General features: G+C 42.1%; 1 protein-coding gene across 1 annotated transcript in view; it reads left to right on the top strand.

The window, feature by feature from the left end:
- Positions 1 to 15,066, top strand: part of LOC144818575 (ovochymase-2-like) — a 482,736-nt gene that overhangs the window by 109,353 nt on the left and 358,317 nt on the right. Inside the window, exon 2 of the mRNA XM_078676114.1 lies at positions 5,074 to 5,192. Within this exon, the coding sequence (XP_078532240.1) occupies positions 5,074 to 5,192 (119 nt within the window). The remainder of the gene's footprint in view (positions 1 to 5,073; positions 5,193 to 15,066) is intronic.

Here is a 15,066-nt window from a genome sequence, read left to right as displayed (position 1 = left end):
CATTACACTTTTCCTTTCAAACTAAATTAACGTCTCTCACTCTTAATAAAGCTAGCACTGTGCCTAGCGATGACGTGGCATAAAGAGTATTGATGCACATAGTCGCTGTGCGTCATTTAAATGATACCTGTATATGAATCTATAGCCTTCATCAACCCACATAATTACGCCGTTACTGCTCGCCTCTGGTATTCCTTTACAGAGATGTCTGAACAGGAAATCCAGCAAGACCACAGGCACAACAGGCAATAATGAATTCAAGGATTGCCTGGTTATTCCAGAATGCCTCAGGCCCTTGAGGACTGGTATGGAAAAGTTGGCACACAGAGAAAGACCTAAACTTCAGAGAATACTGACAAATTGACAACACATGCAGTATGTTCCCATGAGGTGCACAGTAAATTGAGCATTTTGTAGAAGCTGAGTGAATGGTAATGACCACTGATTACCTGAGGTCAGCCTATTGGGTCAAAAAGGGTTGCATTAGGCAGACTTAGTGGCTGAACTTATGAAGGGCCGGGATGCTTTTCCCAGTGACCTGTGAAGAAACTGAAATAGATGTAGCCCTCTCAAATACCGACCCTCCAGCACATCTCCAACTTGTTCTTTTGTGAGTCCCTTGTCTCACCACTAGCCATGGCCCTGATCGCGCACTAGTCCCTATGTCCACAGCTTGTGTTTAGCGCTGCAGACAGCTAGGGAGAATAAAGAGTATCAAAGGCAGAAAATCAGCCTACAGAAAAATAGGTGTTTCACCGTGGCTGGTGTATGCGGTATAGTGCAGAATGCAATATCATATTCCGAAGGAGTATTAGCTTTGATGGTTCTATACAACAAATAACACACACCTTATAAAGAAAGCCATCTCCAGATGTTTCCCATGAAATTAGCACAATTGTTTCAAAATCCATCCACTTGGTGAACAAGTTTAGTATTTTGTTATGTTCCTAAATGTTTTCATTTCATTTTCTTCACCGTGAGAGAAAGGAGATAATGCATGATTAGAAAAATTTAGAGAGAATATGTTACTTTATTACAAAGAAATTCAAGCCGTGTGTGCTTTACTACATCCACAGAACAAAAATAATGCCCACAGGTTACCCATAGTCCAGGTTTTAACTTTTTGTTCTTCTGTAGCCGTCCAATTCCTTATGCTCAAAAAAGAAGTTTGGTTACATATGACCACATTCCCTCTATGGCTTTATTATATTCTATTGTTAGAAGTGCATGGAATGTCTGCCTGAACAGTGCATATATTTTTCATGATTAGAATATTTTTTGTGGTCTTGGATTTGTTAAAGATGAAGTGATGGGGTGTTGAGGTGGTGGTTTCCCAATGCTTGCATGAGCCAGAAATTCACAAACACCTGCCCTCGTACTAAAAGCATGACCGTGGCGTTTAATCAAGAGGCTATGATTGTTATGTTTCATTATTGGCAAGTTGTTATATTTTTGTAGTGGTGATTTTCATTACAATCCTGGGGCTCGATTTGCAAAAAGCAGGAGCAAAATCAGATTTCAAAAAACCTAATGCTTTAGATTTTTGTTTTGGTCAGCCCTGTTTGGTGCTAAAATGTGGAAATGATTAACATAAATAATGATACGTTCAAAACGTAGGAAACAAAAATAGGCCAGTGGGTTGGTACACACCATAACAGTCCATACATAAAACAGTATCTTGTGACCCTGTTTTCGTTCCTCTGTTGCCTGCTTGTGACCCTGTTTTCGTGCCTCTGTTGCCTGCTTGTTCTCTGTTGCCTGCTTGTGACCCTGTTTTCGTGCCTCTGTTGCCTGCTTGTGACCCTGTTTTCGTGCCTCTGTTGCCTGCTTGTGACTCTGTTGCCTGCTTGTGACCCTGTTCTCGTGCCTCTGTTGCCTGCTTGTGACCCTGTTTTCGTGCCTCTGTTGCCTGCTTGTGACCCTGTTTACGTGCCTCTGTTGCCTGCAATGTGTGGGGGCTCGCAGTGTGTGTGGGGGGGGCTCGCAGTGTGTGGGGGGCTCTGTGTGGCTGTGTGTGGGGGGGCTCTGTGTGGGTGTGTGTGTGGGGGGCTCTGTGTGGGTGTGTGTGTGGGGGGGGTGGGGGGGCTGTGTGTGTGGGGGGGGCTCTGTGTGGGTGTTTGTGTGTGGCATTTGCGAGAGATTAAGCTATTGGCATTGTAAATGACAATGCCATTTATTTATGTTAAAAAAAACATAAATAAAAATAATGTCAAGAGCAATGCCAATAGCTCTAACTTTAACAAAAGCAAAACCATTGCATTGTAAATGCTTGTTTAGATTTTGGCCTCAGGGGATAGTTAAATATATATTTATATCCATTTTGTCTAGGTACATATATGTAGAGTTAGGTATAGGAAATATTTTGGATTCGATATAACGTCTTCGATATTTGTTTACCTTGTTATTCTAGCTTCGATATTGTATGAAACACAATTGTGTTTTACATTATTTAAAAAAGACTGATTCAAGTGTTACTCAAGGGAGTATTGCTTATCAGATCTGTCGCAGATGATGACATAGGTTTTGATTCTCTGTGTTTTGATCTGGTCCACCGGCTATGATACATTTTTACTAAATTAGTAAAGGCGTCCGCTTCATGTACATGAAATAGTTTTTTTTGTCTGACCCTGGCCAAGATCAATGGCATTATTTCATTTTCGAGCAGTTCTGTAGAGAAAAAAACAGACTTTCATGCATCTGCAACTAAATAACATTTCAGCATCATACCTGCAAGCTGAATCTAAAATAAATATATCTTTCCTATGTGGGTTTGTGTGATTAAAACTGCTAAAAAAACTATGAAAAGTTTTAAAGGTATTTCGACACAATGGCTTATCGTTATTATAATTAGTCAATGGTAAATGAACATTGTTGGACAATATTTCTGTGGAAGGCACTAACACTGGTTCTATGTAAATTAATTTAACTTCCGGCATCATTGGCATATTATGCTGATGATTCATTTGAAGAATGAAACAGTGCATAAAGCAGATGATGTTTTAAAAAATTACTAACTTGTTAAGTCGTTTGTGTTTTCATGCATTGATTTTTTTTAATAAGATTCCCTATGACAAAGCTATTAAATTTGGATTTTACTATAAAATGTGGGATTGTTTTTGTTTTGGTAGGTGGTAGTGACACAGTGTCATGAACCTGTTAAATTATGAGTGTTCGTTCCAGACCCTGAGGTGTGAAAATAGTCAGAACACCTGCACATGAGAGTGCAATAACTCTATTCCCTGTATGTGAGTTTTAGATCAGCCCCTAAAGGATAAATAACAACCCCTTTTGATTCCAGATATAGTTTGTACATACATTCGTGAGACCATTAAATATTCCAAGCAGTTCAGATGTTTAATGCGTAATATGCTGCAGGAAACGTTCAGAAATCGCGTGGTTGTAGATGCAGAGGATTTGGGTCCAGTGGTATCATCAGACCAGGGCTTTAAACTGTGCTGCACTTACAGATCCACAGATGTTAACAAAAAACTGATGGAAGGAATGCTTGAATTAATCTCAGCAACTGGATATGCAAATCAGTCTTGACCCCGGTCCAATGGGAACATTCCAGCCAAACACAGTGGCCCAGTGTGCATGGGACTCACGCCTGGGGCAGTTTGACGGATCTTCACAAGGCTTTCGAAAAAACTGTCATTAACCTCAGCTCCCGCTTGGAAGGTTTCAGGGTGAACCTCAAGTGAGGGCTGAGAAAAATGGGGGAAGTAGTCCTTTCAACACAATTGTGAAATTTCACTATGGAGTTTCAATAGGAAATTGTGAACAGAGAACGAGCCAAAATGGCTGACCAAAATGACATTAAATTTGGCAGAAAGCTAGATCTTTAGCCAGAAAGAATGCTTTTTGTGATTTGGTGTAAATCGGTTCAGTAGTTTTGAAAAACTTTAGGTTAACAAAATAGAGCTATATTGACAGTTGGTCCCTCTGGAGCTCTGTAGGACCGGGAATTAAAAATATAAAGTGATTAGCCGAGCAGACTCTTTCTCCTATCTGCCATTTTGCTCTTGCTGGACCGAGATCTGTCCCAAAGGAGCGAGCACTCTGACTGTAATGCAAAGAAATGTTGCAGCTGCCATTACAGGACATGGTTGACTCGCTCCCAGTGTTGTGAAAATGGTTTAAAAATACCATATAGGGGGACGTGTAGCAGTACCCTGTGCCCCTGGCTCTTGGTGGGAGGGTGCCAGAGCAGCCTCCCAGGGCCCAAAGGACTCCCAAGAAACTAGGAGAATGAATTACAACACAAAATGTGGGTTGGGTGTCCGTGAGTGGTTGAATACCCTTGGGAGATTGGGAGCAGGGCCTGGCTGTGCATGTAAGGAAGGTTGGGAGCCCCCGAGGCGGTTCGCGAAGGGCCTGGCAGAGGGCCAGGCCCTGCACCAAACCTCATGCCACGCATAGCCGAAGGCTGTATCCGGAAGGTGGCGGGTCGCCCTTGGGTTGGTGATTTTTCTTTACATTAAAAAAACCTAGAAATTAATTGAAAACAAAATAAAGCTTAATGTGATGTTATAGTTAGGTATGGTAATAATATATTATTTTACATTTTATAAAACCCTGAAAATTCAATGGAAAAAAAAAGGTTAAAGTGACTTTATAGTTAGGTGAAAATGGCAGTTAAAACAACATTTAAAACTCAAAACAACACTGAAATTCACCCGTTACAGTCTACTTAGCTAACTAGAAGTTGTGCCCCCACCATTCTCCGCTTATGATCTCACAGACTGTGTCACTTATGACATGTTCTATGACATCATTGATGAAATCATTGATAACATCTCAAATGACCTCATTGATGTTGATGACAACACTGAGTTTAGTGTGGCGCACCAGATTTAGTTAGCTCCGCAAACTATAACTGGTGAATTTCTGTGTTTTTTAAAGTTTAAAATGTTACAGATTTTACCATTGTCGCCTATCTATAAGGTCACCATAACCTTTTTTTACAGTGAAAGAAAATATATATGCGTCATATATAAAATATATAATACGGCCTACCTAAACACATAGGTTTACATCTATTAAAACATTTTTATATTTTGGTTTTCTTTTTAGGATGTGGAAATACACAAAAGCTATCTGGAGCATCAGGAAGCTTTACAAGTTTAAATTACCCTAACAATTATGATGACAATAAAAACTGTATGTGGGAGATCACTGTCGCTGACAATCAAGTAAGAATTACTTGTATTCTTTTCTTTTTTTAAATTATGGTTTTGCACAGAGATATCGAGACAATAAACATACTTCAAGTTTGATAAGATTATTTGCCATCCTTTACGACATGTCTTTATCACAAAGCGCTGAAGAGGAATGTTTTGTAGGGTTTATTTTGAAATCATTTATGAAGGAAGCCAGGAATGATGAAACAACTTTACTCCACAGAAGCAGCCGTAGCTGAATTTTAAATGTTTTAACTTGAAGCGAAGTGATACTTAACCACATGGGCTCGTCTTTGAGTTTTTTGTTTTTTTGCTTATATATAAAATCAGTCATTTTTATTCCTCTCAATCCTGCCTGAGTCTCAACAGAGTCTGTGTTTTTCACCCTTTAGGTATTTATTTTAATTGCAATTACCTCTCTGGTTCAACATCATGTTATATTCTTGTGTATTGCCTTGTATTGTTTTATTACTAATCTCGCTCTATTCACAAATTGTTACATTTGTTAACTCTAAAATTAAATAATCTATCTACACTTGATGTACCTTTCTATGTACATTTTTACTGAAAGAAAAGATACACTAGCTGTCCGTAAATGCAATGCATGGTTGCAATAAAATCACAATCAAAGGCTTCAGGAGAAATACTTCGGTGACAGCCTCACGTTTTACTAACTTTTCTTAATCTTCCATTATCTACAACTCTTGCCCTCATGCAGAGCTTATTTTATGCCAGTTCTTGTGCATGGTCGAGCCCAGCATTCATCTTGGGGAACTGGGGCCTATTTTACATCCTTAGACTTTGGCCCAGAGGAAGAGAGAGAAAGACAGGAAAAAAGGAGAAAGAAGCAGGATGAGAAAAATACTAAAACAGGGAAAAAGGAATACGAGCCGTGAAGAAAAACAACCTGCAAAAAAGAGAGAGAGAGCAAAAGACAGGGGGGCATATTATCAAGAACAGGCGATAAAATTATCGGCGCTTTATCGACAGGAAACTGCCGCTAAAGCGGCGATAATGGGCTTGATAATATGCCCTTGTGAATTCCCATAGCAGCCCAGGTTAACACCAGAACCTGTGCTGCTATAGGAATTCACAAAGGACATATTATCAAGCCCATTTTCGCCGCTTTGGAGGCAGTTTCCTGTTGATAAAGCGGCGATAATATGGCCCCGGATTCGAAGGGCAATGGAAGAAATAGGCATGATGTGGAATTAAGTCTGGAGAGCCTACGCATTCTGTAACGCTGGCAGCGGTCTCCTAAGAAAACATTTGGCCCCTGCACTTATTCAGATACAAATTCATTGCTGCCCTTCCCCAGTCTCAGTAGCGCCAGACATCAGCCAGTTGAACCTCAGCTAGCAAGGAGTCGTTTGTTTTTGCATAGATTTCCATCTCATTGAGTGCTGGTACTTCTTGGTGGTGGTGGGTCTAGCTTCATGCTTGATGTTGGTGGGTGTGGCTGATCTGTCCAAGTGCTCCACTTCCACCTCCAGTTACATAATCCAGGATAGAACACAAAGTTTAAACCTCATTCCTATCTTTGATTCTCCACCAAGCTCTGAAACCTGTGCCTCCACTCCATGCACCCCAGAGACAACATCGTACAAGTTTTTCTTGGTCTTTTTAAACCTCTTGTTGACTACATTCAGCACTCTCTGTATAAAAGTGCCTTTCATTTTTTGCAAACCCCCAGAGCATCTAACAGCACTATATAGCATTTTCTTTTATTTTTGCCCTTCAGACAGAGGAGCTCAACTGAATAATCTACTTTCCATCCCTGCTGGGTTTGTTTTGTTCTGTTTAGATGCCACATTATCTCCCAGGCTGTAGAGAGGCTGAAACGTCGGCGTAGTTTGTATGTGTGTTGAATGTTATCCAGTGGAAGAAGGTAATGAACTACTCTCATGCTCTCCATCACAGGGCTGGTCTGGGACCTTAACAGCTTTGGAAAGCAGTGGCAAACAGAACAAGCATTTCAATGCAATAGGTCTCGCACTTGCAAGAGTTTATAAAAAAAAAAACGGAGACGCTGCACGACCGCGCAACGGAGACGCTGTTCTCAGTTTAGGAGTCCTAAAGTTAAGAGTCCTAACTTTACTACTCCTAAACTGAGAAAAATCGTAACTTTAAGACTTTTGGTATTCACAGAAGGCATTTAGGAGTCCTATTGTTAGGAGTCCTAACTTTACTGCTCCTAAACTTACAAAAATCCTAACTTTAAGACTTTTGGTATTCACAGAAGGCATTTAGGAGTCCTAAAGTTAGGACTCCTATCTTCTGTGAATACCGAAATGAGTAAGTGCCTTCTGTGAATACCAAAATGAGTAGATGCCTTCCGTGAATACCAAAATGGTAGTAAGTTTAGGATTTTGTCTTAAGTTAGTTCTGTGAATCGGGCCCACAATCTTTTGCACCCCACTCATTCAGGCTTCAGGGCTAATTATAGCACTGAAACGGCTCTGTTGGAGGTAACGGAACATCTAAAGGAGAAGCTGGATCAAGGGGGCAGAGCGATCCTCATATTGTTGGACCTGTCTGCAGCATTCAACACAGTGCCACATATGTGGCTCCTTGATAGACTGAGAAGAGGCTACTTGGACTCCCCCTTTTTCCTCTCCCATGCCCAGCATACAGGTGGGAGTCCCTCAGGGTTCCTGCCTCAGCCCAACGCTTTTCAACCTGTATATGTCCCCCTAGGAACACTGGTGGAGACCTATGGTGCAAAGATAATTTCATATGCTGACGACACTCAGCTGATTTTCTCTTGCAACAGAGGCAATTAGTATGATGGGGGCTTGAATAGATCTTGCCTCACAGAGGTCTTCAGATGGCTGGAGGAGAGCCAGCTTAAGTACAACTCTAACAAGTTAGAAATTGTTTTCTTCGGCCTGCCTGTAGTGCACAACTGAAGTCAATGGTGGCCAGAAGAATTCTCCCCTTTCCAGCGTAGCTCAATCCACAGTTAGAAATCTGGGAATCCATATTGATATTGCTCTTGCTATGCGTTCCCAAGTTCGGGCCCTGGTAGGGACCTGTTTTGGACTACTTCAGATGGTGAGAAAGTTCCTTCCGCTTCTCCTGTTGGACTCTATGAGGATTGTGATCCAGGCACTGATCACATCCAGACTAGACTATGGGAACATCCTCTACCTGGGCCTGCCGGATTTTCTCCTTCAGGTGATGCAAAACTCTGCAGCCAGGGCTATTCTCCGTCCAAAACATAGGTCCCACATGGCACCTCATCTTAAAGCCCGTCATTGGCTCCTGGTGAGGGAGCGGATAAAGTTTAAGAACATAGTAACTTTATTTAAGGATCTTCATGGCAAGGAGGTCAGCTACTTCAGAAGACGTGACGGTTGGTACACTCTGACAAGAGCACTTAGATTAACCTCTGAAGCGTATGCATGTGTCCCTAAGGTCCACCTGGCACATAGGGGTAGTAAATCCTTCAAACTTCTGCTGCCCCTTAGACTTTCTACGAACCTGACGAATTTTGAAAAACTGTGGAAAACTTGGCTCTTTTGGAGTTAAACCATCTCTACGACAGTATTGTGTGATTCGGTAGTGCCGGGACACTCCTTTTGGATTAGCTGAACGCTTTATAAACTCCTGTCATTCCGTCATTCATTAATAAAATTAATTAATACTTTTGAAACAAAATCTTCATGCATTCACTTAATCAAAAAGTCAGTGAGAAGGGGATAAATGACAAAATTAGAGCATTAGCACAGGGCAGTAGACTCAGCTTGGATTGATGGGACGTGGGAAAATTAAACAACATATTTGGAACATTAGGGGACCAGTCATATGTCACAGTCAAAAAGGGATAGTGCTGATAACAAAACTGTAAATGTTTCAAATACAATTACAACCAAAATTCAAATAAATATTCACGTCAATCTTCCAACCCAGAACGAGTGTCAGAAAGGCTTGGCTGGTTTGAGTGGGACATTTCCTGGCCAGCTTGTTCTATTTCAGAGACCAGGACCAGCTGGTCCTAATAATATTAATAATAATAATAATAATAATAATAACAAGCATTTGTAAAGCGTCTGGCATCCTGGCACTAATATGGCAGACAGCAGAGCAGAGGGACCCACGTAATTATTCCCGTTGCCTAAAGAGTCAGGTTTTCAGTGCCTTTCTGAAGTCTAACTCTGAGTTTAGTATGCGTATGTGGGGAGGCAGGTCGTTTCACAGCTGGCTGACCCCACCGAGAAAGACCTGCCCCCTGACTGACTTTGGAAAAGTGGGGACAGTGAGGGAACGTCGTAGATTGGATCTTAAGGTCCGCACTTGGCGGTACAGCTGCAATCTCTTCCTCAAGGAGCTGGGGCCCAAGCCATGACAGGTGTGGAAAGCCAATGTTAGGGCCTTGTATTCAATCCTCTTGGCTATAGGGAGCCAGTGGAGCTGTTTGAGATGCGGGAAAATGTGCTGACACAGAGGGACCATGCAGATTAGCCTGGTTGCAGCATTCTGTACCAATTGGGGCCTCTTAATCAAAAATCCAGGTAAAGGCCATTTGCATAGTCGAGATGAGAAGTTACCAGGGCATGAACCATGGTCTTTCTGCTTTCTTCCTGCAAGAAGTCCAAAAATGTTCTAATGATTCTCATCTTCCTGAAGCAGGCTGCCAAAACCTGCCTGACATGGGCCAAGGGGGCCAAGTCCTTATCCAACCTGACTCCCAGGTTTTTGACCAAGTCTTTTGGTGCAGGTGGGGAGCCAAGTTCCACCGGCAACCATAGGCCCAAAGGTGGGGGGAAGGCTTGATTAAAAAATAAGACCTCCTACTTTTCGGCATTTAGCTTTCATTGGTTTTTGTTCATCCAACCGGCTGTGTCTCGTGGACAGTTTTTGAATGAGTTGGACGTTGGAGCAGAGTGATCGTTGAAGGAAAGCACCAGCTGGGTGTTTTCTGCATATGAGATCACCTTAACGCTTCTCCTAGCAATGAGAGCTGCCAGGGGAGTCATGTCAATGTTAAAAAGTAGCGGGCTTAATGCTGAGCCCAGGGGCACTCTGCATTCGAATGGTTTCACTAAGGAAATGAACGGCAAAGAAGGATTTGTTGTCTTCGGTCAGTGAGATAAGAAGCAATCCACTCCAGTGCGGTGCCCAAACTGCTTCAGGTGGTACAGCAGAATCGATTGTGAGATAGTATCAAATGGAGCAGAGAGATCTAAAAGTACCAGCATGGCTGATAAGCCACTTTCCACCGATAGCCGGATGGAGTCAGCGACTTCAAGCAGTGCTGTTTCCGTGCTGTATCCTGTGCCGATGCCAGATTGTGAGTCATGTAACAACTAATTGGTCTCCACATAATTGGCTAACTGTAGCTGGGCCTGCTTCTCAAGCATCTTGGCAGGTGCCGAAAGTAGGGAGATAGGCCGGAAGTTACTGGGTACTTCTGCATCCACATTGGCATTCTTTAAAAGAGGTAGGGGTAAATGCCCGTCCTGGGGGAAGTATTCCAGATGTGATGTGGGACTGGGTTTTGTCATTCTGCCAGAAGCCTGAACTGTCTCACCAGGCAAGGGTCACCTGGCAAACACGATTTGCGTTTCTGAAGTTCCGCCAGGGACATGTCTGCGGGTATCAGGAGGAAGGTGGTGAAGACCGGCTGGTTATTGAGGGGGCTGAGGGTGTCTCCCGACTATTTGGGCACAGCCACGAGGGAAAAAGTGGAGTGGATTTGTGTGATCTTTTCCTCAAAGAAGTTGGAGATGCTGGTGCAAAGGTCTTGAGACGGACGGAAACTGTGTTCTACAGCTACGGGATTAGGGAAAGATTTCACTATCCTAAAGACCTTCCTGGAGGAGTTTTTAGCGCTGGTAATACTGTTTGCCAGAAAGTCCCTTCTCTTGGAGTTGAGTAATTTTTGGTACTCTTTCTAGGCAGTTTTGTAGATGATTTTAGCGTCTTTCTCCAATATCGTTCTAATCTTTTGCACTTACTCTTTACGCGTCTGATTTCCTCGGTAAACCATGGGGCAGATGGGGTAGATCTGGCTAGGCTAACCATTTTCAAAGGGGCGAGTTTATCAAGTACGTTCGTCAGCCACAGATTAAAACTCAGGGCATCCTGGTCGGGATTGTCAGAGAGCGGAAACTTAATGTCTACTAGTACAGGTCCTAGAATATCAGGGGTGGCCCTGCCCCGGTTTCTTTTGACTGCAATGGGTCGAGTGGCGGCCATCGACATGAACTTCAGAGGGAAACGAAAAGGGACCAGACAGTGGTCTGCCCAGATGATGTGTACTGGTTTATCGACCTTTAGCTCCCACATGTTTGTGCAGATGAGGTCAAGTGTATGGCCTGATTTATGAGTGGGGAGCGCAACCAATAGGGCCAGATTAAAGCCCGCAAGGTTCCTTAAGAAGTTAGAACTATGAGTGCAATCTGGGTCATTAATGTTGAGATTAAGATCACGTAGGACGGTGAAGTTGGCATAGTGAGTGGAGGACTGGGCGATGTAGTCTGCCAGTAACGACTTCATGCTGTGGCAATAAGTCAGCGGTCGGTAAAGCAAGAGCCCAGAGAAGGCGAAGAAGGGGGATAGCTTAATTCAGAAGAAGGCCCAATTAATCAGGGATGCTGGTGGCAATTCCCCAGGCTTCCCTATAGACAATGGCCACCCATCCAACAGCTTATCTCCTCCTCTATTGCCACAAACTATGCGATAGCCGAAGATAGAGCCAGGGCACTTGGTCTGCCGAGATTTTGGCAGACCAAGTGCCGAGGAGCCCCAACACAGGTCAGCCTCGATAGTGGAGGGCCAAGAGAGCATTGGTGGCAGTGATGTGAGGAGGGCAGAGCAAAAGACAGAGGTAAGATACCGACACAGGTAGTGCGCTAAGCCCGCCTCTAACCCAGGCACACTCTGAGCATGCCTCATCAACAGTAAATGGGAGATTAAAGGAGGCTAAATGGAGTAAAAGAGAAGTAAAAGGAGTTAAAAAAAATCGTTACAAAGCTGTGCACCCTGCAACGCACAGCTGTCCTACTCCTTAGGTACAGGCTCTTGGGTTTGTAGGCAGGATTAGACACCACCTGAGGATCTTCACACTCTGTTAGATTTAGGGACAGAGTGGGAAGACACACTGTAGGATACAACTTCACTGGGTAGGGAGAGTGGGGATACAGAACACCTAGATGACAGAGGGGCCTTCTACCAAAACACCACAGATGATGCTTCATCTTGGCCAAGAGTAGACACATTGTCTCCCTTGGTGTTCTTTTGATTTGTAATCGTGTCAATCTCCAGGTTTCTGCTGGTGGATTGTTTCTTCTGCTCAGGTATACTGCTTGTGCCTTCCACTTGTGCCAAACTTGCGTGTCAGTTCCTCCGCCTGCATCGTCCCTGGTTCCACTTCATTTAGATTTCTACTTGGGTTCCCACTGGAATGGTAACACTTTAAAAAACGATGAATACATATGTTCACTACTTCATTTTTTTTTAAGTACAACTTTCAATGTAGTAGTAAAGATTGTGACAATGACAGAAATTATTACATTGCCATTACCTTTTGCCATGGAAGCTTCTAAAATGGAGCTGCCACTTTTAACATTGGATGGCAACAGTTACCAATGACATATAACAATCACAACATTCGCATCGCACTTCAGTGATAAAGCTTCTAGGCTTTATAGACGATGATTCTGAAACTGTTGCCTAAGTATGGGGATCACTAGAAATTCTAAAGCACTGTCACTGCAACATTCACTTATGACGGCAAAAAAAAACAGAAGTACGATTAGAACATCACATTTTTGTAGCAACTGATGGAGCAGGCATGTGTATTATGTATACAATTGATGGCTTTTACTTGTATTAGAACATTTTATGTACATTATATCCAGTGCTTAATTTGCAAACAGAAATTAAGTGCCAGGGCCCAATGTTTTGTTCAGAAGCCTGCAGCTGGCGCTATCAACGTTTGGGGTGCCAAATACCAAGGCTGTGTTGTCTTAATTACAACTCATGCCTCTTTAATCCACCACCAGACACTCCCTCCCTATATATCACATTCTTGCAGAATGTTTCTCATGACCACTTTCTCCATTTGTCAATATGTTTCTGTCTTTCTCATTCTCCTTCTTTTTAACTCTGGTGTGTTTTTCTCTCTCTTGTTCTGGATCAAAGTCTGTTGTGAAAAAATAAGTGGCAGTCCCCCAAAATGAGTGCTGGTGAGTCCCACCTGCAACAAACAACTCAAATAAAGCTCTGATTATAGCATTAATGCCACTTTATGCATGTACATTTAAGCAAAAACATGTCAAACACACAGTCTAAAATGTGTGTCAGACTTGAAAAACATAACCTAATTGTTAAGAGTTATGTGCATTTTTAGGATAGTCACTCTGAATTCTTACCTTTTTTGAGACCTTGTTTTTGCTGCAACTCCATGCATGGCAGCACTCCATTCAGTGCCACAGTGAGTCTGCTATGACCTTGAAGTGGTACTGTGAAATTGGTTACAGAAAACTGTTGAATTTAGCTCTCCAATAAATCATTCTATGTTGGCACAGAAATTTCACCAGTAGTGTGAAGTTAAATACCAAATGTGTACTGTAGTATGTATTTACACTACCCTCATATATCACACAAATATATGCCTGCCAAGAGCAAAAATGTGCTCTGGATGGGCTGCAGTTTAAAAGCACTGTGATGACACAAGGAAAAGAAAAATGCCTTTGCAATGTAGGAAACCTGTTTTATGTATTAATACATTCACTTAAAGCCTGCTTTTAAGCTCACAGAGCTAGGTGTATAGAGTAAAAAACATGGAACATCTATTAGAAATAAAGTATAATTACAATGAATAAATACCCAAAAGCTGCAACTTTCACTGTGTATGTTAGGGTTAATTCTCCATGAACAGGCCAAGGTGTGAGTATAACCTTTAGTTCACATTTCTGCTTGGAACAATGCTGGAAAATGGTTCAAAGTTATTCACCAATTAGTTTAAAAAATGTAATTTAATGGTGAAAATACATTTTTGAGAACTTTAGTGGAAAAGTAATTTTATAAAAGTAGTTAACAAATAGTTTTGACTCTCAACCCATCCCTGAGGCCCAATACACATTCCTGGCTGAGAAATAATGATCATGCTCCCAGAGGACAATGTCTTTGCCAGCTGCTAGATCTGGCATTCTTGGCATGGTTTTCCCCTTAACTTTTTGCCTTCAGCCTACTTTTTTGCTGACTTCATGTTTGTTGGCCTCAGGACTCTGCACTCTTCACCACTGCTTGTGCTCTCTCCTTAAAACATGTTAGAATGGCTTATACCCATTTGGCATATTTAATTTGCTTATAAGTCGCAAGTTAAATGGCACTACCTGTGCCAGGGCCTATAAATTAAACGCTTGTGTGCGTGCATTTTTAAACTGTTATTTCAACCTAGCAAAGTAAGCATTTTGCTAGACCCAAACATTCCTTTTTAATACATATAAGTCACCCCTAGGTTAGGCCCTGTGTAGGCCAGAGAGAAGGATGCAATCTATTTAAAAAGTAGGACATGTACTTATACGTTTTTACATGTTCTGGTAGTGAAAAACTCTTAAATTTGTTTTCCACTACTGCAAGGCCTACCTCTCACATAGGAGAGCATTGGAGTTACTCTATTACATTTAATAAGTGTAATTTCCAAATGGGATCAGTTAACCAGTTCAGGTTTGGTGTCTTTGGAATTGCAATGAAAAATCCTAATTTATGGGGAAGTCAGATTTAAATTACAATTTTTAAAATGGCACTTTTAGAACGTTGGCATTTTCCTGCCTTAGCCATTTGGTGCCTGCAGCCTGTCTCTAGGCCACATGACTGGGTGTAGTTGACAGTTACACTTTGTGTATTCCTCCTAGACAGCCACACACAAGGAAAA

This window comes from Lissotriton helveticus, chromosome 2_1 (genome assembly GCF_964261635.1).
Source record: "Lissotriton helveticus chromosome 2_1, aLisHel1.1, whole genome shotgun sequence".
NCBI lineage: Eukaryota > Metazoa > Chordata > Amphibia > Caudata > Salamandridae > Lissotriton > Lissotriton helveticus.
Note: the sequence above shows the minus strand (reverse complement) of the source record. Positions and strands in the feature narration are given on the sequence as shown.